This window comes from Columba livia, chromosome Z, assembly GCF_036013475.1.
Source record: "Columba livia isolate bColLiv1 breed racing homer chromosome Z, bColLiv1.pat.W.v2, whole genome shotgun sequence".
Taxonomy (NCBI): Eukaryota; Metazoa; Chordata; class Aves; order Columbiformes; family Columbidae; genus Columba; species Columba livia.
This window is the reverse complement of record NC_088642.1, coordinates 43,295,386-43,320,000: the sequence shown is the minus strand read 5'-3', so window position 1 is coordinate 43,320,000 and position 24,615 is coordinate 43,295,386. Positions and strand designations below refer to the sequence as shown.

At 39.9% G+C, this 24,615-nt stretch overlaps 1 protein-coding gene across 19 annotated transcripts in view; it reads left to right on the top strand.

The window, feature by feature from the left end:
* PIGG (phosphatidylinositol glycan anchor biosynthesis class G (EMM blood group)) overlaps positions 1-24,615 on the top strand; it is a 245,345-nt gene that overhangs the window by 24,558 nt on the left and 196,172 nt on the right. For 15 of the 19 annotated variants that reach the window (XR_010468873.1, XR_010468870.1, XR_010468868.1 and 12 more), the window contains 3 exons: positions 1,221-1,502; positions 11,470-11,927; positions 20,142-20,333. Coding sequence is in view for 5 of the 19 variants with exons in the window: in XM_065045595.1 (XP_064901667.1) it covers positions 1,221-1,502; positions 11,470-11,927; positions 20,142-20,333 (932 nt within the window). In the remaining 14 variants the exon portion in view is untranslated. Of the gene's footprint in view, positions 1-1,220; positions 1,503-11,469; positions 11,928-13,156; positions 15,088-20,141; positions 20,334-21,522; positions 21,566-24,615 lie in introns of those variants that run through there. The other 4 variants (XR_010468875.1, XM_065045597.1, XM_065045599.1 and 1 more) reach the window with 4 other exon arrangements.

Here is a 24,615-nt window from a genome sequence, read left to right as displayed (position 1 = left end):
CAGTGCTTGGAATGGATAACAGTACACGAGCAGCTATTTAGAATTTGAGTCTCATTTGTCCTGGCGGGGCACTATGCCTTGTCTCATATGCACTGTTCTCTGTGTCCACAGTACTTCTGAAACGGCTCTCTGGTAGACCCCTCAGTGGAGTTTATCACTCTGACCACTTCACAGAAATTAGTTCCGTAGTGCCCTTGGGAAATGAGATGATAGGTTCTGTTTTCACTCTGTAGATGGCAAATCTGGAGGTGGACAAAGCTCAGTGCAAAGATGAAGTGCTTATATTTTTTTTTAGTTCCTTTGTTTTGGGAACCTGTGCATTCAAGCTTGGGAAAGTTACTTTGGACCTGAAGCACTGGATTATTTTTTTTTTCCCCCTGGAATCCACTTGTAGGTGCTTACTGTTTCTACAAAACAGATAGTTATTTTACTCAATGGGCTTTTATCAAAACAAACATACAGCTACTAACCATGAAAATTTTGGTTAAGAAGAGCTTGCTCACTATGACTGTAAGACGTGGCGCAAAACTGCTGGAGTTTTTTCTATTCTCCAGTGCAGTAATCAAGAAGCTGCCTTGCTTTCCAAAGTCTTTTTGTCTTGCTTTGTATTTTCCAGCCTCACTGAATAGAGGTAGGGAATCTCACAGGTGACTGAAAACTGCACCATGCTATAAATGCCATTTACCCTGTATTTCAGATGAGGAGAATACCTCTGGGACATGTATTGGTAACGGTGCATTCACTCAAAAGAGCTAAATTTAGATATGTAGATAACTACAGTTTGAGCATTTTCCTATAAAGAGTGCTGGTTTTGTTTGAATTATAAGTGCTTTAGGGACTATTTTGATGTTGGGAGTTAAAGCTCTTACTTTTGCAGGGAGTGAAGATCACGCATGTGATCAGTTACCACAGGTGCAGAGGCACATGGTAATTTATTAGCCTCTGCTAACTTGCTAGCACATGGTAATTTATTAGCCTCTGCTAACAAGCCCTTAATAAATGAAAACACAATCATTTATTCTCCCATTTATATGGTACTATCTTCATGGGGAAAAAAAAAAATCCAGCATAGTTCTTCACAGAATATTTTTAGGAAATATGTATACTACCAGAGTGACATGGATGACAACAGTGTAATTTTTTTTGTGTGTGAATTCTCAGTTTATGATTTAAGTAAACTCCAGTTCATTAAGTATTAATTCTCTACTTTTTTTTTCTAGGTTCTGCTGCTGCTTTTGCTCAGCATTCCAAAAGCCCTGAGCAGCCAGGCAGAATTTGAAGTGCCCCTCTCCCCTCCACTATTCTCTCTACTGTTTTACTTGATGTGTCTGGTGTTGTGTGCAGTTCATGTCATTGTATGCACATCAGCAGAAAGTTTGTGCTATTTCTGTAGTTTGTCCTGGTTAACAGCAGTTGGAGTGATGATGCTGATTTCTGTGCTCATGTGTGGTATTTTATCTACCATTGCAAGGGTCTTTGAGAATTCCAGACTTCCACTGAAGGTGAGAACACATGTTGATTATGGTTCAAAATGTTTTACAATTTATGGCATACTTTCAGATAAAGTATTATAAAAGCTTTCTCTCTGTGTACACACAGAGAAATATTATATTTGTAATATTATAGGAGGAATTTAAAATTGTAATTGAAATGTGATGTGTTCATTGTGGCATGATACTGATTGCTATAATTAAGATCATGTATAGAAGTGCTTATTTCCACATTACTTTAAGAAACATTCTGATTAGTGTAAATTATTTCGCAGTTGATTTTATGAGATCAGAAACAGTTATGCTGTGTACAAATTTTATGCTGTTACACAGAGATGTTTCACAATTACAATTAAAGCAAGATGTATGTTTTGCAACAATATGCACCAGTGATTATCTATCCTTTCCCAAGTGCCACAGACAGTAATGCTCTAAGACTAATGAGAAAATGCTTTGCCACTACCATTTCTTATATTGGTATTCTTAATGGTTTTTAAAAATAGTTTTGAAACTGTAACAGAGGGAGAAAAATTAATGTATCTTCTACTTTTTTAATTAAACTTTTAAAGGTTTTTAAGTTTAAGAAATGGAGTTTATTACAGTCTTTGGAGTGCTCAGAAATGTTCTCAGTTGTGTGAGTAGTTACTTTCTGTAAAGTACTTGATGAGTTATATTGTAGTGAATACAAGTCAGGTAATTCCAAGAAACAGAATGTCTAACTCTTCTTTCACTCTAAAACTTGGTATGCCAAGAACTGTCAATCACATCACAAAATCATCTTCTAGTTGTTTCTTCTGATGCTTATTAGTCATATCTTTGAATGGTCTCTGAAATTCAGTAACTTTAATGCTCATAGCTCTCTATTCAGTGATGCAACCTCTGAGCAGTACAGTCTTTTGTCAGTTTGGATTTATTTGAATCACATTTGGGGTTTTAGCACCTTTTTTGCTAGTGTGTGACAATGTGCGGCAATTACCTTGCTTTAACGATATGACATATTCCTTCAAGCTATAAAGCAGACTTTCTGATTTGGAGAAACATTTAGTAATTGCTATATTTCATATAATTCAGAAAATGCACTGTTCTTCAGTGGAGATTAATACTGCTTTATGTGCAACTACATGCTGTAAGTCTTGGGCTTAATTATAAATTTAAATTCTTATAACTAGGGCTGCTGATCTTTATTATTGAAGCTATACCAGCTTATAATTTTCTTTTTGTAGTTTCTGAATTTGTGTTATTCCTTCTTGGAAATGCTGTTTTTCTGAGAGAATTTTCTGAGAGAATCCTTGGGCTAAAAGTAATGCCCTCCGCTGAAGACACCTGTTTTCCGCCCCCCCCCCCTTTTCAACTTTCTTCAGTGCAATTCATTTCAGTGTATTGAAAGTGATTAAAAAGAGGGTTGTTGATAGAACATGGTGTTTCATTCTTATGTGGCTGATAGATATAAACATAAGATTTAGGTGTGTCTGTTGATCATTTAGATAGACTAGAATAGAGGAAGAAATCAGCTGACAATATATGCTTAAGGAAATCAGGGGAAGAAGTTTCATCTCAGGAATAGCTGCTTGCAGAACAGTCTTTGTAAGTGTACATCACAGCCTGCTTTTTGTATTGAAAATTTTTGTGTCAAACTAGTGTTAATGTTTTGCTGCCAAATAAGAAAGTAAAATTAATCAATGCAAATGGAGAAATCTGTTGAGTGAGAAGTCTAGTTGTACAATTTCTTAACACTGCTGGTACTTAGAGTCGTGTTCATTCTTAAATGGACTCAGTTCACTTCTGCTGTTTCTGAGTTGTTCTACTTAGGACATTTGTTAGTTTTCTGTCTTTTATTGTAAACAAGGTATAAATTATTATTAGAAAAAGTAAAAGAATATGGTGTTGAAACAATAATTAATGGTCCAGTGTATTCTGTAGAAACTTAATATTTGCTTGCTGTGCAGAGATAAACACAACTATGGAAGACAAGCTAATTTTTTGTCTTAACTGTTACCAGTTTATCTAATTTTAGCACAGTAAGAACCTAAAAATGACTGTCTAGACTTGCATAAAATTTAGAGACATTTGCTTGAATAGAGTTGAGAGCATTGACAATGGAATATAGCTTGCTCTACCAGGTTGCTAGTCTCAAAGCAGTTAAGCCTGTCTGTGACCAGAAATCTTTCTTATATGACTGGAGATAATTCCTTGTGACACTCACAACTCTAGAAGTAACTTTATATGAGCCTGCTTTCCTACTAGATCAAAGACTGGAATCTAGGAAGATGCTGCTATTCCGTGGTTATTACTGAATTTAGAATAGGCTGTTACTTGTTTTGCCTGAGTCCTAGGGTTTCATTCCTATCTGTTCTTTGCATTTTTCATTCATGTTGGTGAGGGGCAGCTGGTGGTGTGAACGACTTCCTGCAGGTGGCTTAATATATTGCTAATACAGCTGCTCTGTTGATGACCATAGCAGCAATTAGAAAATTCCTGCTGGTATTCACAGCTTGAGCTGGGTGGAAAGGCTTTTTCTTATGAAAGGAATTAATTGCTGGCTTCCTGATGGAGGCAAATATTTCCTCAGGGAACACATAAAAACAAGCACCCATATGATCCATGCTGTTCCACTTTTAAAGTTAATCTTTCTGAGGAACTTTAGAGGAGGAAGTGCCATTTCCATACCCATAATCTATTGGCCATTTCTGATGATTCCACCCGGTCAGCTATGCCTAGGGAGCATAGACAGGGATATGTTTCTATATCTATATCAATCTTTGTGTAATTCTATCCTGTCTTTATCTATCCCTTCTATTTTAATTGTCTTCCTTCCCCACTTCTGCTGTGTCTGTATATCTGCCTTTGAGGACAAACAGAGCAAAACCAGAAGAACTGATCAGAAATTATGTCTAGGGTACTGTATCAAGTTCCATACCTTTGTCTCCACACCCCGCATTCTGCATATGAGAGACCACTGCAGCTGGAGTTTTCTCCCTGGTTGATGTTGGGGCTTTAGATTCTTTTGGGGCTTTGGATTCTGTTGCTTGAAGAATGATGTTTCAGCAGGAGCTGTCTCCTTTTCCTCTTTGATGTCAATTATGAAACCATCTGGAATTCTGTAAGTGGGAAAAACTCTTTTTATTCACTAGTGAAATTTGGTGTCACTGGTAATTATGCTTTTGTCATTTTAGGACAAGGATCAGCTAGCATCTCTTGGACATGAAGATAGTTATTTTCACATTACATTGTAAAATATCTCCATTTGGCAATGGTGGAACAGTTTGAACTAGAAAGGTGGGGGAATATCTGCAGTTGGTGCGTACATGTTTTCTGGAGTTCTACTTAGCTGGAACTTCAGGGCATAACAGCAGGTGATCAGATCATCTGCTTCAAGTTCATAATATGTGAATGAGGAGGTTTTCAGAAACATTTTCCAGGAGGTTTATGTCTTTGCTTTTTATTTTTCCAAAGCTGGGGCAGATAGAAATATACTGGATTCTCTATGCCAGGTCTGTCTGTGATCATATTGCTACCAGCGACATATCTAAAAATGTGGGAAGCTGAACTGTGTCTTATGAAGTGTAGGCAACAGTAGTTCTGGTTGAAGCAGACCTGTAGAAGTCCACTTTCATCATCTCATCTTCAATCCTATTCCACAGGTGACCGAATTGCTGGATGTGTATCTCATCTCATCTCGTCAGGCTTTGCTGTGTCTGTTAAAACTTCAAAGCAAGCTTGAAATACTTTGTAGGTTTAGTTAGTGAAATTCTTCCATTCCAGACATGTATAAAAGTAGTGACCTGTATTTCCTGGATTTTATGTACATTTTTACCAGTCTCAGGGCTGTTGCAGAGCAATATGGTGGTGGTGATGTTCTTGTTGTTGTGTTGCAGGTGGCTGCATATACAAAGATAGAGCCTGGAGAATGTGAAAGTAGTGGATAGTCTGGTGTTGTTTGCAGCTTAGATGTGAGAGGTTATTTACTCGTAACTGGGACACAAAAACTAATTCACAAAGGTTCATGTGCTCTCAGCTTCAATGCTCTTTTCAGTAGAATACTTAGAGTTTGGGGGGAGAAACTGTTTGTCTGTATATGCTGTGTTTTGATCTTGAAGGGCCTTCTGTCTGAGGTAAGAATATTACTTATGGTAAAATATCGCTGAAACCAAGTGTCTGTGACCTGTGCATCTCCACTGTGCAAATCTCTGTATGGTTTCCACTTCTGAAAGAGCTCTGAAGCCAAGCTCTTCTGATGGTAGGGGTAGAATCCTCAGTCAGGGCCTTGCCAGTTAAGAATGCTAAAAACCTTTCCTAAGCTCATGATATATGATACAATGTAGATATTTTAAAAGTAATTAAGATAATCTATCCTGTTAATGGCTTCACAGCTTTTTGTCTTCAGATTGTTTCTATTCACATCTAAAGGTTTCTCTGAAGGGCTTCTCATTTGTAATGCTTTTTTTTCCCCACTATGGCTGAATACAGAAGCTGATTACCAAGTTCATGAATTTTCTGAAGACCAGTGCAGTCAGTGTTAGCATCTGCTTCCTGATGGTTATTTATAGGTTATGATCACTATCTCTCTAGCAGCACCAGTGCCTTCTTTTAATGATAGTTTAGGCTTTAAATAGTTCTGCAGTGCTTTACAAATTCCAGAAAATTGCCAAAAAATTTAACTTCTTGTTCATAGTTTCACTCTGATTGCTTGGTAGTTGAACTAAGTACAGTATTCACTTCTAGTAATTGCATTTTTTGCTATTTCTTATAGAAATCGAAACCAATACCTTTTGAAAATAGAACCCAAAAGTTGAAGTTGGTCAAATACAGCTTTTAAAAACTTTCATTGTGAAGAATTAAAGTGTTTTTTATTACATGAACAAAATGTCCTTCTTTCCATGTATTTTAAAACACCCTGGACATTTAAAAATATTTTTGTTTTTCTTCCTCCATGTGATATTATTTACTGAATTGGATGATAAAACATTTTTATGCAATTGAACCTGTTTTTTTTTTTTTTTCCCATTTTTTGACTTGGGGGAAAAAAAGGTGATTGGATGATGCCAAAAAGGTGAGTTTCTGCATTACTTAATTACTGATATCTGCTGGGAAGACAGCTAAGCACACACAATCCGGGAGATTTCTGCAGATCATTGATCATAACTTTTTGACACAGGTGGTGGAGGAGCCAATGAGGAGAGGTTGCTGCTGGACCTTGTCCTAACAAACCAAGAAAGAGTGGTTGGAGTATTGAGGGTTGGGGACATCTCCTCCATGAGATGATAGAGTTCAGGATCCTGCATGGAGGAAGCAGGACAATATGTAGGACTAAAACCATGGACTTCAGCAGGGTGAGCTTTGGCCCCTTCAAACTCTTACTTGGAAGAATCCCATGGGATAGGACTCTAGTAGGTAGGGGGGTCCAAGAGAGCTGGTTAATATTCAAATATCATTTCCTCCAAGCTCAAATTGATGCATCCCTATGAGCAAGAAACAAAGGCAGCAGGAGGCCTGCATGGAAAAGTATGGAGCTTCTGTGAAAACTCAGGTGGAAGAATGGTGTTTACATAATGTAGAAAAAGGGACGAGCCACTTGGAAGGAATAGAAGATGTTAGAGTATGCAGGGATGTGGTGAGGAAGGCTAAGCTCCACTTGAAATTAAATCTGGTGAGGGATGTAATGGACAAAAAGAAGGGCTCCTTCAAGTAAATCAACAGCAAAAGGAAGATTAGGGAAAATGTAGGTCTGCTGGATGAGGAGGGTGCCCTGGTGACAGAGGATACAGAGAACGCTGAGTTACTGAATGCCTTCTTTGCTTCTGTCTTTGCTGTTAAGACCAGCCCTCAGGAATCCCAGACCCCTGGAGGACAGAGAGAAAGTCTGGAGAAAGGAATACTTGCCCTTGGTTGAGGAGGACCAGGTCATTTAGGCAAACTGAACACCTACAAATGCATGAGGCCTCATGGGTCAAGTGCTGAAAGAGCTGTCAGATATTACTGCTAAGCTGCTCTCCAGCATTTTTGAAAGGTCCTGGAGAACAGGAGAGGTGCCTGAGGACTGGAAGAAAGCTGGCATCACTCCAGTCTTCAAAAAGCACAATAACAATGATCCAGGACACTACAGGCCAGTCACCCTCACCTCCATCCCTGGAAAGGTGATGAAACAGCTCATTCCAGATGTCATCTCCAAGCATGTGAAGGAAAATAAGGTTATCGGGAATAGTCAACATGGATTCACCAGGGAGAAATCGTGTTTGACCAACCTCATAGCCTTTCTGTGATGGCATGACTGGCTGGGTAAATGAGGCAAGAACAGTGAATATTGTCTACCTTGACTTCAGCAAGCCTTTTGACACAGTCTCCCACAACATCCTCATAGGTAAGCTCAGGAATTTTGGGTTGGCTGATTGGACATGAGAACTCTGATGGCAGAGCTCATCACTTCTTCAGTGTGGTTGCTGACAGCAACCACATAAAAGAGAGCAACCCCTATATAGATGTAATGAATTGTATTGAAGACTAGTTTATTCTCATATGTTGAGGATCTCAGATTTCTTAGTCTCTGCAAGCAGGTGGTACTTATGTGCTTGCTTCTTATTTAGTTACCAAAATCTTTAAGGTCAGCATGATGAAATAATTATGAGTTTAGAGTTTCTGTGGTTTAATCATGTACTATTCTTGCCTCAGCTTTGTGAATTTCGTGGTCTTTGGTCTCTGCATGGACTACATCTCTGCCTTGTCCTTTTGTTCCAAATACCAGCTTATGGTATTTAATTTTCAGATTAGAGTATCAAACAAGAAGGAGTGGTCTTTGGAGCACTGAAGAAATTTCAAATGCTAGTAAATATAGATTTGGCCTGGGCAGTTTTTCAGACTGACTGTTCCTGAGCTTTTTTGTGTGTTTTTTCACACATTATTATGTGTTACGTCATGAGAACTTTTTTTTTCATTTTTTTAGTGAGATTACTTTGTAATATATTTCTTTTACAACACAATAAATGGAGGTGATGTGAATAGGTGATAACTCCAACTATGCCTCCTGCACTCTTTCACATATATCTTATAAAACCTTGATGTTGTAAAAGTTGTTTTTGTCAAAGCAAAATTCCAGATAGTGTGAACTGTAATAGCGTCTTGCATCAAGCATGTTTGTTGTCTTCTCCATGGTACATGGTCATCCTTATTGAACAAAACAACATATGCTGCTGTCAGTAAATCTTAAGCATAAGTGAGATGTGCATCTAAGATGCTCAGGGATATTTATATTGTTTACATCCACTTTCTTGTTACCTGCTCTAAGGTTGCTGAGTTTCTATATTCTTCTAACAAATTACTTAAATGCTTTTGGAATCATGGTACACTATGCATCTTTGAAAGTGAGTAAGTTCTCTGTGAGACTTACCTGTGTGGATATTCAAGGTGGTTTTTAAAGGTTTGTCATAAGGTCAAATGTAGGAGGATGATGTGGTTGAAATATTATCATGAAAGTAGGTTTAGAGATATTTGTAAGAAAAACAGCATGCAGTAGTTTTGAATTGGCTTTTAAGTTGTTGTTTATCAGGTGTTTAAAATACTCGTTTAAGAGATACTCTGTGATATTCTCTAATAGAGGAAAAATTAATGAGAAAACAAAATGTAAAGGATAATTTTTTAAAGTGTCTTTCCCAAAATGCATCTCAAGTATGTAACCCTGTTTATTAAGGTATGTTAGGAAGCCCTTTCTGGCTCTGGTGGCTTCCAGGGCTGGGACATTTGTCCCACATGTCCAGCCTGGACCCCAGTCCTCACCTCTGCCTCAGACTCTGAGAAGTTAAACAGACAGAAGTCCCCACAGTCAGTGGCCCTGTGACCTCTCACACACAGGTTCACACTCTGGGCCCTCCACTTCCTGATACAGACCTACAAGTTCAGTGATCCATGGGCTGCATCACAAGAAGTGTGGCCAGCAGGTCAAGGGACATGATTCTGCCCCTCTGCTCTGCCGAGACCCCACCTGGGGTACTGTGTCCAACTCTGGAATTGTCAGCATAGGAAAGACATGAACCTGTTGGAGAGGGTCCAGTGGAGGCCACAAAAATGATCAGTGGGGTGGAACACCAATGAGGACAGGCTGAGAGAGTTTGGGTTGTTCAGCCTGGAGAAGAGAAGGCTCTGGGAACACCTTGTTGCAGCCTTTCAGTACTTAAGAGGTGGCTACAAGAAAGACAGGTGCAGACGTTTTAGTAGGGCCTAGTACAAGGTAAGTGGTGATGGTTTTAAATCAAAGGAGAGGAGATTCGGGCTAGAGGTGAGGAAGAAATTTTTTACAATGTGGGTGGTGAAACACTGGAACAGGTTGCCTAGAGAGATGATAGATGCCCCATTCCTGGAGACATTCAAGGCCAGGCTGGATGGGGCTCTGAGCCACCTGGTCTAGTTGAAGATGTCCCTGTGCATTGCAAGGAGGTTGAACTAGCTGACCTTTGAAGGTCCCTTCCAACCCAAACTATTCTGTGATTCTGTAGTAGTTTTTCCTGTTGCTGACATCCTGACCTCTTTTGCACTCTGGTCCCTCCAGCTGCTGACACCTCAAGCACACAATCCCGATGGCCTGTTGTCCCCGTTCCAGTGTCTAACACGTGGACCCTCATGTCCTGCAGTCACTGGCTCTATAAGCATGTGGGTCCAGTGACCTGTGATCCTGCTCCAGTTGCTGGCATTTACTTTTACTCATTCTGGTCTCAAGTTGCTGACATGCAGCCTTGTCCCCCATTACTTGCAGTGAGACCTTGCAGTACCCACAGATGGGACAAAAGGTGGAGTTTCACAGAAAGAGAGAAGATTTGATAAGACAGAATAGGAGCAGCAATCAGGCACAGGGTTCAGTCACAGTGCACTGACTGGTGCCTGCTTGTATGTGTCTGTGGTCCCTTCATCCTTCCTTCTCTCACTTTGCCTCGTGCCTCCAGCCTGCTGCTTGCCACCTGCTCTTCTCCACCTTTTACATTTTCCTGAAGCATTGCTTAATGCGTTTGTGTAGTTCCACAGGAGCCATAAGATACCCATGATATTAATGTTCTCTCACTTCCCCTTTATCTGTTACGAAGTCCAGGCTGCTGCTCTTCAAAGATATGGTTGTGGTCTCTTGATAGCTTATCAGTTAATGTCTGGAGAGTTCTGGTCATCTTCATGACCTCTCTTAGTACTTCTGTATCAAGTTTGTGTCTCTGTGTGATCTTTTCATGGCTTTCCCTGTTACTGTGTATTGCCTGTGAGCTGAAAAGGCCTCTCACTTTATAACACCAATGAACCAGCTGCTTTCACCTTCCACACGCCATTATGCTCTCTGTTAGCTGTATCATTGAGGGCAGTGATGATGCGGCAATTCCAAGTGGCTGCTGTGAACAGGAAACTGAAGGCATTAGACAAAGAATATTATGGCTTCTGATACGCACAGCATGTGAAATAAATAATATGTGGGTAAGGTTTAAAGTAGATTTTATGATGAAAGACACATTTCAAGCTAAGCAGGCTAAGGGGTGCCATCAGGCTGTCTGCAAGTAACCTTTGTTAATTTGAGTAGTGAAGGTTACCACTGTACTGAATTGAGATTTAAACTATTAGAAAATTACCTATTGTCTATATCTCAAGTTTGATTTCTGCAGGATTCATATTTTTACTTGTATGAATGTGCAATGGGGAGAGAGGTTGTTTTGAACCTTCTGCCACAGGGTGGTAGGGAATCTTAATCTGTACAGTTGTGATGATTATTCATAATGTTTTTTCCCTTGTACAGAATGTCACTTTTAAAAGAATGCTTATGTTGCAATGCTAGCTAAATAGGCTACATCAAAATTATTCTTTTATAAATTTTGGGAATTTGTCAAGATAGAAATAGTTTGTCTCACAGTTTATTTTGTTTTCTTAGAAAAAAATGCTGTAGGCACATTATGAATGCTTAAACAAGTGGAATTTTTAAACACTTTCACCCATACAATATTTTTTGTTTGTTTGTTTGCAGAATCCAGTTGTGTCCAGTTCCAACTGGTCAGAAATAGATCTGCTGATTGTGACTGGAACACTTGTCCATGTATTGAGTTTGGGAGCAAGCAGTTTTATAGAAGAGGAACATCAAACCTGGTATTTTCTTATCAATACACTTTGTTTGGTGCTGTGTCAGGAACTTTGCAGAAATAATTTTCTTCTGAAAGAATGGGACCCTCAGCATAGCACCACTGTGAAACAGAATTTTGATCGTATTGGGGAAGTCTCTGAGTGCAAGAATATAGACATTCTAGCCACAAGTAATTCAAAATTGGGCAAAACCACCTCTTCAGCTGGATTCATAAAAGGCTCAGATAAATGGATAAGCTTAGCAAGTCCATGGATCATCCTTATTTGCTGTCGGCTACTTCGATCCTTGAATCAAACAGGTGTCCAGTGGGCTCATCGGCCAGACTTTGGACATTGGTTGACAAGGTGGGTATCTGATATATTGTTATTCTTTGTCTTATTTTAAAATTAATGTGTGCTTTGTTTGATGAAATACGTATACACTACAGTCTCTGTTTAGAAAGTGCTGTAAACATGCAAGTATGGTGAACAGTGAAGTAACATAAGGAATTTTACACTACCGTTTCATGCAGGAGTAATTCCTTGTGTACCATCAATAGTTTATATGTACCATGACCTATATAATTAATGCCAATTATACACGATAGGTTTATTAGAAGCAAAAAGTAAATATCTTCCATGTGTAAGTCAACAGTGTCTGGTTTGGGAAATTAAACATTTCTTAATATAATTAAAGTCTTGAAATTAAGGCAGAAGGTTCTGTTCAACTCCAGGCTTTATGAAGTTGCAGTAGAAGATGCTGTGCATATAATTCTTCCTTATCTATCACAGACATTTAATGTGTGGGTGGAAAATGGAAGGTATTTTTCAAGTGTACTATGATAAACAAGAAAGGGATTTTTTTACAACTTGAAGTACACTGGAGAAGGACTTTTTTCTGCTACTTTTTATTATTGTGAAGAACTACAGTCATTATTCAGTGGTCAAAAAGTATTTGATATTAGAACTGTCATCTGTACTTCAGCTGGTCGATGGAGAAGCAATAACTTGTGACTGACTTGTCAAGGTTTTGCAGACAGCAGATGGGGAGGCTGTGCTGTGTAAGATAAAGAGATTTCTTGCCAGCATCTTAACAACATGTAGATGAAATAATTCATTAGAAGAGACATGACCAAATGAACTAATATGAGACTTGTTATTTATTGGCAGCCTCACAGATAAAAAGCTAATTGCTGTGGCAGGCATGAGTGCTAAAAGATAAGAGTTATGAGGGAATTTATCTCATTAAAGCAGTAGTTCTATACCAAATGTATTGTACCATGCATTCCTCCTTTTGAGATGAGGTGAGGGATTGAGGAAGGAATATCATATTCCAAGTCTTAAATCCACATGATAGAGAATGGCTTCATTATGAGCTAAGCCAAGGTATGAGCAGGATTATGTGTGATTTGTTGTGACTGGGAGGATTTTTATAATTAATCTCGACCATCTTCCAAAGGTTTATTTGCCCAATAACTCCCTGAGCCAGATGTCTTTTTCAGACTGTAAACCCTTTTCTTTGGAGTGTACTAGTGCCACAACACTATAAGCAAGGACTTGATATTCTTGCAGCTGAAAAATTGTGTTTGTTTCAGAGACATGCTTTTGCTTGTATGGTCCCCCAGGATTGCTTACTGACACTTGGAAATGTTACTAGCCTTCTAAAAATTGTGTGTGCACACATGGACTTCCGAAGATCCTGTCTCAGTTAAGTGTGTTCCCACCTCTGATTTCCTGGTGCTGGGTATGCCTGTTAGAGCAGCAAAACCTGTCAGAGCCTTGGACTGAGGAGACTCAAGGAGATAGCACTAGTATTAATAGAATGTAATCTGCAGTTAGAGCAAGTGCTTCTTGGGCTTCCTGATTTATTAACAAAGGTTGTGAAATCCTGTATGGCCAGCTCTAACACTGTTGCCTGTCAGGTACTTTCAAGCAACTCAGGTAAAGCAAGGTTCTTCACACCTGTTCTGGTTTAGTCTTTTTGTAGTTGTTGTTGGGGAGGGAGTGGGAAGAAGACACTATTTTAGTGTTTCTTCTTATTTTTTCTCTTGTGAATTGGATTTGGCATGTTTTGCAGAATTCCCATCTGTCTTTGGAAACAACAGAATCACAAGATGTTGAGGTTGGAGAGGACCTTTGGAAATGATTTGGTTTGGTCCCCATACTTAGAGCACAGCGATACCAGATTGCTTGGATCCCTGTCCCCCTGGGTCTTTGATATATGTAGACATGGAGGCTCCACAAATATTCTGAGCAATGTCTTTTCTTTCTCCCTCCAGAACTGTCCTGTTTAAACAGAATTTCCTTTTTTCCAATTTGTATCCATTGCCTCTTGTCCTTTTGCTGGGCACCACTGAGAAGAATATGGTTTAATCTTTTTTTAATACTCTCCACCTCCAGTCAGGTTGGTAAGATCCATATTAAGCCCATTCTTCTTGAGACTAAACAGTCTCAGTGCTTTGAGCTTCTCCTTATATAACAGATGCTCCAATCTCATCATTTTCATAGTCCTTCACTGCACTTGCTCCAGTATGTCCATATTTTTCCCTGTACTGGATAACCCATAACTGGACCCAGGGCTGAGCACAGGGTAAGAAACAACTTCCTCAACCTACTGCTAATGTTCTTCATAGTGCAGCCCCTAATGCTGTTCATCATCTTTGCTGCTAGGGCACATTGCTGGCTGATGATCAACTCAGTGTCTAACAGGATGCTCAAAGCCATCTCTCAAAAGATGGTCAGCCCCTTAGTCTGTCCTGATGTGTGTAGCTTTTGTTTCAAGGCGCATGTGTTGCCCTTTTGTTGAACTTCATAAGGTTCCTCTTGGGCCATTTCTCTGGTTTGTTGGGGTGCCTCTGAATAGCAGCACACCCACCAATGCTACCAGCCACTGGTCCCAGTTCTGTATTGTGTGACCCCTTGCTGAGGGGGCACACTATCCCATTGTTCAGGTCATTAATGAAGATGTTAAACAGTATTGGCCCCAGTGGTAAGCCCTGCGGTTAACCCTTAGTGACTGGCCTCCAGGTGGACTTTGTGCTGCTAATTGCAGCCATATGAGCCTGGTAGTTGAGCCAGTTTTGAGTCCACCTCACTGTCCACTTTCATAGCCTGGATTGTGTCAGTTTGCCTGTGAGGATGTTACAGGAGATGGTGTTAAAAGCCTTGTTAAAGCTGAGGTAAACATCATTGCCTGCTCTCTGCTCTTCCACTTAGCTAGTCTTCTCATCACAAAAGTCTGCCAGGTGGATTAAGTTTTACTTTCCCTTCATAAAGCCATCACAAATGTATTGCTAAGGCTGTCTGTCTCCCATTTCTGTAAGGGCTAAGTACAGCAGGTAGATACCAAACCCCAAACTTCCGGATTTTGGTTCTTCCCCACAAAATTATTGCCTCATATCACGTATATTTACTTGGGTCTTGAAAAAAGCAGAAGAGACTTACTTAGTCTGCATAGCCTTATAGTCTTAGGCTACAACTTCTTGCTTAGTTCTAACAGTACATGAAAGGACCTCTTACCTTACAAGGCAAGGTACCTGCTGTCTTGCTCCTCCCCTCACTGGCACTGTATTTTACCAGCACAGCTGTTGCTTTGTCGGTATGGTGAACTAAATCATTGAACAGATGTAACCAGAAAAATAACCCAAGATGGCATGGCAAACTGTTGGCATTCGGATGGATTACTTCCCACTCTGGTTTACCATCCAACTTCACAGTCAAATGGGTTGCCTTAGTAACAGGAATACAGGAATGTCCTGCAAGCCAGGACTGCTACTGTTGAAATTTCCATAGAAACAAATGTGGAAGTATCTGCATCTTTTGAAGAGCTGCAGACATAATCAGTTTTTTCTTTCTGCCATTGTCAAACATTCCTTACAAAAAAACACTTGCCTTTCAAGTCTGATTGTGAATCATTGCTTCTTTCTCAAACTTTTTACATTTGGGGGCTTTAAAGAGATTGTGGAGCAGTCCAGAGTGCCGTGCCCTATGGGGCTGAGAGGATGTGTTATTGGGGCTGCCACAGTTCTGGCTTCTCCCTTTCACTAATATAACTACTTCTGTTGTCCTCAGCGAGCAGATGAAAGAGCAAAACCATAGCAGCCCTGGCACAGGCTGACGTGGGCTGCTCTGGAGCTACCTCCTAACTTAAATCAATGGAGAAGTTTTTAACCTAACAGGAGAATATAATATATGTCACCATGCTGACATGTACTCCACTTGCTTTGTAGGGTTAAAAGATTGCCCACATAGCAGCATTTGAAGTGCACAGTTTTTGGACTTGAACATGTAGGTGCGTTCTTAGTTCTGAAATGGTTCAGTAGACAAGTTTCAGAAAGATCAGTCAATGACACAACTAAATCTTTGCACATGCTGAGGCTTGTAGAGTATCTCTAAATTCCTATTTGGCAAGCATGTTTGCATTTTCTTTGATTGGAGGTTTTAACGTCATCTTTTTTGCTTCTCCTTTACAAGAGAATAGGGTGGAAGAGATGTCTTCCTAGTGTTTTGATCAGGATTGAGATATGTTTTCCTTATAGCATAATTTAAAGGTGATGATAAGCTGAGTTGCATGAAGCACTTATTCCTCTGCCCAAAATGCATTGCTAGTCTCTAAGGCTGATTGTTATTCTATTTTTAGTATGTGTTTAATTTGCATACTTATGTCTTAATAGCACATTTTTTAGTAATAGAAAATTAGAACCTTATTTAGATCATGTGTACCCCTGTTGAAGTTAAAAGCTTCTCAGGCTTTTTCTAGCCAACCTTCTGTTTTGTCTCTCAGATAAACTAATGAACAAACTATTCCCTTTTTTGTCACCCTGTATTGACATTTTAGATATCTGTCCTCATGCTCAGACTAATACTTTGCTTATCTGGACAGTACTTAAGGGCTCAAGATTTGAGACAAAGAGACTATTATGCAGGTTTCTGCGTGGAAAAAAGTAAGCAACAGAACACACAAAATCTATCTGTAGTGTTGAATTCAGCTATGATGATGCATTTAGCAGTGCTGAAAGAAGAAAAACATTCTTTGTTATTTGCAGAGAGACTCTGCTACAAAGAGAAAAAACTTTTGTGAGGAAAAAAAGCAAAAGAGAATCAGACACTAGATGGAGTGGAAGAGAACATTCAGTCCCTGAATTTGCCCAGAAGTTGGGTTTTCTTTTTAATTAGTTAGTATTCCATTAGCTCCATTTGGCTGTTATCCTTGGTCAGAGCTGAAGGTGTCAGGACTGCTGCAGGGCTCAGTGGAAGGGCTGAAACTGTCAAAGACAGCATCAGTGTGAAGTGGTAAGAAGCAGCAACATGGGAAGATGATAATATTTTCTTTTAATAATGTACTTACCCACCCCCAAATGTCCTTTCCCACAAAGCTAGCATACCATAGGACTACTCTGTATTCTATTCTACATTGTAGAATGAAAGTAAACAATTAAAAAAGGCTTTAGTCACATAAAATATGAATTGTGCACATTTTTAAATTATTTCACTGTACTTATATTTGCAGTAGTGAGGTGACATCAAAGCAGTAGAAAGAAATGTCTTCAGTCTTCATACTGATATCAGAAGTATGAAAATGTAGACCACAAGCTTTTACAGGAAGAACATATAGCCGAAGCTATGTTTTTTTTTTTTGTTGTTTTTTTTTTTTTGGTTTTTTGTGTGTTTTTTTTTTTTTTGTCGTTTTTGTTGTTGTTGTTGTTGTTGTTGTTGTTGTTGTTTTTGTTTTTTTTTTTTTTTTCCTCCCACCTCCCCAGGTTCTCTCTCAGGAAGCTCTTGGTTCTTCACTTTCAATGTTGTGGTTTGGACAAAACGCAGTACATTGCAGCTAAGGTCAGAGTAGCATGTTCATGCTTGGATTTCTGAGTAGAACATCAAATTATTTAGAACTTTGCTACATGGGTGGACTCCGTACTCAATAACTACAGTCTCCTTTCAAAATAGGCTCTAATTTAATATGCACTTAGTTGCCAAACTGTAAGAAACTTGGCTGAAAAACCTTAAGACTGTTGATGATTTTCCTGGGTTGGCTGGGTTAGAGTTCATTTTCACAGGAAGCTGGGAGGGGACACAGCCGGTACAGCTGACCCAAACTAGCCAAAGGGATATTCCGTACCATATGGCACCATGCTCAGGATGTTACTGAGGGAGCTGGCCAGGGGAGGGAGTTATTGCTCAGGAGCAGGCTGGGCATCAGTTTTCTGAGTGGTGAGCAATTATATTATGTATCCCTTGCTTTGTATTTTCTTTTACTGTTATTATTGTAGTCATTTATCTTATTCTTTGCTTTTCTGTTAAACTGTTTTTATCCCAACTCACACGTTTTCCCTTCCTCTTCCCTTCTCCCAAGTCTCCTCCCTACCCTATTATGATGGAGGAGGACTGAGTGAGTGGCCGTGTAGTCCTAGTTGCTGACTGGGGCTAAACCATGACAGTGGTTTATGCTGACCTGACTTCACTTGCTATAAATCCTTTTATTGTTTCTTCAGCAAACTCTGTGAAACACTGGAGTAGGTTGTTTGGTTTTGTTTGTTTTTTTTGCAACAAATTTACATGGTTCAGAAAAATACAAAACGGAAATCACAGAGGACAGTTACCAGAAAAACTGGATATGAGTTGCATATAAGTCCCTGTACTAGTAGTCAAGAATGTACTATTAGTGACTGATGTGCACATGACTTTGAACACACCTTTGCTGCCCACTGGGCTTTCTCTGAGAGTTTTCTTTCTTTTTGGGGGATTAGAGTATGATTTCAAATGTTCAATGTAGGAAATTGCAGCTATTAGTGAGTGTCTTGTTTCATATGGCACCAGCAATTATTTCTTACAGGTAAGAATGCATTGGATTTTTTTTAATCTTTATGTTGCTGTGTTAGATTTGTCGCCAAGAGTCTTTTAACAGAAGTGCATTAATGAGTTTAGATTAAGAAATAAAGATGGTGATGATGATGTGCTGTTATTTATCCCTGATTTGTTTTATTTCACTTTCATACATTGGGCAGCCAAGGTGAATACAGCCTGAAAGCTTTTAATATTTTCCACAAAAGTTCATTTGAAAGATGCAGTGGGTACTAAATTAGTTCTTTGTGTTGATCAGAAGGTATGGTATGTGCACTATCTTCACACGCTCCTGCAGCAATCCATTTACAGCTTTTGTCTCTTCCTGTAGAGGAAGAACAATAGTGAGGAGAAGCATCAGGACTACATTTTGTTTCCTGTAGTGTTCTAGTTCTTATTCCTCTCACTTTCCTCTACTGGTCTGGAAAGAGCAGTGCATGTCTTGGGAGTCTTGTCAAGTTGTATGAAGTCCTTGGCTGGGTCCTGCAGAGAGAACTAACAGGACAATTTTTCTGCCCCATATCCTTTCCTCTGTGACTTTCAAGGCACGGCAGTTGAAAGAGCTATTGCTGAAACTCCTGATAAGACATTTACTAGGGAATATGAAAGTAAACCTTTTTGAAATACTATAATTTTGATTAAATCAAAGATAAAAGTCAGGTTTTTTAAGTGCAATCAGAGTTAATTCAGATAACAACCCAGGCTCACTGTCAGTTTACTGAAGCTAGTGATTTTTTTATCATGGCATTTTGAAGTGTGGAAGACAGAAGGTGGAGCCCTTGACTCTTTTACTCTACATGATCTTAATGGAATGTAAATCTAACAGAATTAGTGGTTCTAGGTCATCTAGGATACCGGGAATATTTGCAGCGGGAAAGGTGTAGCAATTCTGGGATTACAGTGGGTTTTCTGCAGTTGCATATTGGCTATGGTAGGAGTTCAGTACAGATCTTTACCTTACCCCATTACATTTTGCAGTGCTAACTGATACCACTGTGGGTTTAAATACATAATGTCGGCAGCAAGCTCAATTAAATGCCCTTGATTTTGGAATGAGTGTTACCTATTTTGCATGCAGGGGAACAAACAAACTGTATCTGTTATCTTAGCCATGATGCAGATTTTGTGTCTTTATATTGTATGTAGTGATCCAGTATAAGGTGCTGTAGTTGTGTAGGGGAATCATATTGTGCTAGTGTGTTTGTGTGTGTAATTTAAACTATGTAAGTATGTTTCTGGCCATTTTGGCTAGGTAATATTTTGTATGTCTGAAATTAAACAAATAAAATACATGTGCAGTTATTTAAAAAGAGAGTAGTTCTAATTCAGTATTGCAAAAATCTTTGCTGCCTTACTCTAGAGAATGAAATCCTGTAGTATAAGCAAGATGCACTGTTTCAAAGTCTCTAAATAACAAACCCTTAGTTTAAAAGCATGAGACCATTTTCCATTATGCAACATGCAGCTCAGTTTTTATATAATTAGCTGAATAACTAGTATGTGGTGGAACACAATAATTACACTTCTAAACATACATACTTGAATAGAAAACCTCATTAATAAAACTGCACTTCTAAAAATACTAGAATATTTTATCATACCTCTTGGAAAGTTTGTAACAGATGTCAGTGCAGTGATTAATTTGGAAATACAATGCTGTATCTAAGGCTGTGTCAAATGTATTTAGCAATAATTACAGTGGTTTGAATGGATTTTTTTGTTTGCTTTTTTTTTTCCCAGCTCTGAACATAAATCTGAACTCTCCTTCTTAGCTGCAGTCTCTCTACTTATGGTCTTCTTTCTGGTTCAAAGAAGATGCTCCTTGGTTTCAAAAATTGCTATGGCACTTGGGCTCCTGGGAGTCTACAGTTACCGGGCAGCTATTGGAAATGTCGTATTTCCATGGCAACATGACAGCCAAGATATTTCAAAGTAAGTTAATTTTGAAAAATGCTTAGGCAGTAATTGAGAGAGTTGCTTTTCCGTATCTTTCTTTTGCAGGTGAGTGTTCTGTAATGTATGGCTTTTCAGTGTGTAACCAAATCCTTCTTGAGGTCTAGGCTGTGCTGCACAGTGCATATGAAGGATTTTTACCTGGACAGAGAGGGACTTTTCACAGGGGCTTGTAGTAACAAGACAAGGGGTAATGACTTTAACCTGAAAGAGAGTAGATTTAGACGAAAGGAAGAAGCTCTTCACCATGAGGATGGTGAGGCACTGGAATAGGTTCACAGAATCACAGAATGTTAGGGATTGGAAGGGACCTCGAAAGATCATCTAGTCCAATCCCCCTGCCGGAGCAGAAACATTTAGATGAGGCTACACAGGAAGGTGTCCAGGTGGGTTTTGAATGTCTCCAGAGTAGGAGACTCCACAGCCCCCCTGGGCAGCCTGTTCCAGTGTTCTGTTACCCTTACTGAGAAGAAGTTTCTTCTCAAATTTAAGTGGAACCTCTTGTGTTCCAGTTTGAACCCATTACCCCTTGTCCTACCTTTGGTTGTCACCAAGAAGAGCCTGGCTCCATCCTCGTGACATTCACCCTTTGTATACTTCCCTGTCCTTCTTGAACTGAGAGGCCCAGAACTGGACACAATATTCCAGATGTGGTCTTCATCAGGGCAGAGTAGAGGGGAAGGAGAACCTCTCTGGACCTACTAACCACCCCCTCTTCTAATACACTCCAGGATGCCATTGGCCTTCCTGGCCACAAGGGCACAGCACTGGCTCATGGTCATTTTGCTGTCCACCAGGACCCCCAGGTCCATTTCCCTTACACTGCTCTCCAACAGGTCCTTCCCCAACTTATACTGGAACCTGGGGTTGTTCCTGCCCAGGTGCAAGACTCTACACTTGCCCTTGTTATATTTCATTAAATTTTTCCCCGTACAACTCTCCAGCCTTGCTGGATGTCAGCACAGCCTTCTGGCGTGTCAGCCACTCCTCTCAGCTTGGTGTCATCAGCAAACTTGCTGAAAGTACACTCTATTCCCTCATCCAAATCATTGATGAATATATTGAATAATACAGGCCCGAGTATTGACCCTTGAGGCACTCCACTAGATACAGGCCTCCAACTAGACTCCGTCCCATTGACCACAACTCTCTGGCTTCTTTCCTTCAGCCAGTTCACAGTCCACCTCACTACCTGATCATCCAGACCGCGCTCCCTCAGTTTAGCTGTGAAGATACTGTTGGAGACTGTGTCAAATGCCTTACTGAAGTCAAGGTAGACCACATCCACTGCTGTGCCATCATCTATCCACCTGGTTATGTTCTCATAAAAGTCAATGGGGTTGGTCAAGCACAACCACCCCTTGGTGAAGCCATGTTGACTGCCCCTAATGACCCTCTTGTCCTTGATATGCCTTGAGGTGGCACAAAGGTTAAGTTGTTCCATCAGTTTCCCAGGAATAGAGGTGAGGCTGACCGATCTATAGTTACCCGGGTCCTCCTTCCTGCCCTTTTTGAAGACTGGAGTGACAATTGTTTTCCTCCAATCAGGCACCTCCCCCGTTTCCCAAGACTTGGCAAAGATGATGGAGAGTGGTCCAGCAATGACCCCAGCCAGCTCCCTCAGCACCTGCAGGTGCATCCCATCAGGACCCATGGATTTATGGGTGTCCAGATTGCCTAATGGCTCCCTAACTCAGTCCTCATCAACCAGGGCAAACTCCTTCATTTTCCTGACTTCCTCTGGGGCCTCAGCAGTACAGGGCTCCTCAGGACAGCCTCCAGCAGAGTAGACAAAGAAGGCATTCAGTAACGCTGCCTTCTCTGTACCTTCTGTCACCAGGGCACCCACCTCACTCATCAGTGGGCCTACATTGCCTCTGGTGTTAGTTTTCTCTGCCACGTATTTGAAAAAGCTCTTGCTGTTGTCCTTGATTGCACAGAGAAGCTGTGATGCCCTATCGCTGGAAGTGTTCAAGGCCAGGTTAGATAGGACTTTGAACAACCTGGCCTAGTGGGAAGCATCCCTGCCTCTGGAAGTGGGGCTGGAGCTAGATTATCTTCAAGGTCCCTTCCAACCCAGACCATTCTATGGTTCTGTGTTATGTTTCTTCCAGAACTAGTCTGTAATTGTAAGGAAGCTATTAGCTCTTTCACCAATAGCTACTTCTGGAATGCAGTGAAGTGGCTTTGGTTTTCAGAAGATACTACTTACTGTTGGCTTGTACCTGGCTCTGCAGCCTCAAGTTTTTCTAAATGTCAGAAAGCTGCAGAATATTTCCAGAGTCAGCTAGGACATTTAATGAGGAGAAAGGGATCATGTGCAGAGAGAAATCCCATCAGAGTTCCAGACCCGAGCGGACGGAGGAAGAAATGCAGCCGACTCAATATGAGTGATAAAGCATACTTCAACTTTATTGCCCGAGATAGCGTGCATTTATACCAAATACCATAATTATGCATACTTGTCTCTATCTAATAGGCTAAGCACATTTACTTACTCCACCTACTTGGGTTTAGCTAGCTATGCTCATCCCACATTCTTCTGACTCTTATCTCTTCAAAAATATCCTGACCCTGCCTTAGTTAGTACTTTTCCGTTCCCCCCTTTCCCACGGCCTAATAGACAAGCTAACTAAGGCCTACTTATGTCAACTAAAATGGGCTCTGCTCGTACAGTTGCTTGGTGGACTCATGTCTGTGCTCCTTGAGCCAATCCCCGACAATCATGGAAGAGAAGTTGTAAAACAATTGCCTTCTGGATATAATAAACATTCACTCTCATTTTGAATTTGATATGGGTACAAATGGTTTTTGTTAGACCTTCTTAAGCAGGTGCCAGAAATTCACAAGATGTGCAGAGATGGAAAAAACTCTGTAGGAGAAGATACCAGGCGATACAGAAGATCAGATTTGATATTAAGGCATGCTTTATAAAAAATATTTGAATGTATGTATATGTAGATATATTTGCTTACATTCCATCTCTCCAAATATTGAAGATAATTCTAGTTGGATACTAGCGCTAAGTAAACATTGTGAACTAGTTCTGCCAAATGCAAAAGTAATGGTAATCTTTACTTAGTCTGCAGGATTTGGCCCTGTGTTTGAAATATGTGTGATTTCTTAGTGACCTCTAGTTTTGCTTTTTTTTGAGAAGAATACTGTTGTTGCAAGAAGAAGAAAAACATTGTAATGTGGGACAGAATGCTAAATGCAGAAATTGAGCTGCAAATAAATTGCAATTAGAGAAATAAGTGGAGTACTTAAATACTGAAGACAAAAGCATTTACAGGGGACTTGTGCATTCTGTAGTCAGCATATTGGTCGCAATTGTAACTAGAAAAATACAGGCTTTTTGTGTTATTTCACCTTAAATAAGTATTCAACATGGTGATTTGCTTAAATTAAATCAGACCTTTATATATCACTGATTATATACTGGTTTAAAGGTAACTGTTGTGTTTCAAAGCTTTATACCCTTTAGATCCTCTGTGTATGGTGAAAGCTGGTAATGTTAGCAAACACAGGTTCTGACCTTTGTGTCAGCATGTGTTCTGTACCTGGGGCAGGAAGTGTGGTGCAGGGCTCAGGATGGTCTCTTGCAGGAGCTACTTATGCTAACACGTGGGCTTCTCATCCTGAAGTATTATACAAGGCCTAATAGGGCAGACATGTTTTGCCCAAGATCACTAACTCCTCAAACACATTATCTTTGGCAAGACTCCCAATACAGCGTGTCAAAACCAGTGATAGACACATGTTAGTAGATTTCCGGTGTTAGCTAATGCGCTGACATAGTGATCCTAGCTCATCTTTATTAGATTGCTGATATATGGGAAAAACCTATTTAAAATGCCACCTGGAACAAAACCAGGACTTTCTGTTAAATGTGTCTAGAGGTACCTTTAATGTATTCATTATACTCCTGATTCAGGTTCAAGGTGGAGGTGGTTTTGTGTAATATGAGAAAAAGCTGTAGTCAGCCACTTCATTTTTTATGCATAATGCTTTTTGCTGTAAGACGGAGAATCTTTGCTCTGAAACGGTCCCTTTCTGTACTTTTTACTGAAGACAAGTCTTTTCTCTTCATGTGGCAACTTCTGGGAGTTGAATGAGGGAGAAGAGGCAGCTGATGTCTGTCCTGTCCTACACTAAGATAACCTCTAAAGTAAAAAACACAAGGAAGTAATTTGGCCTTCTGTTTCCTCAGAATTATTTTTAAAAATCATAGTTTGTGCAATAAAAAAGATGAGTATATACC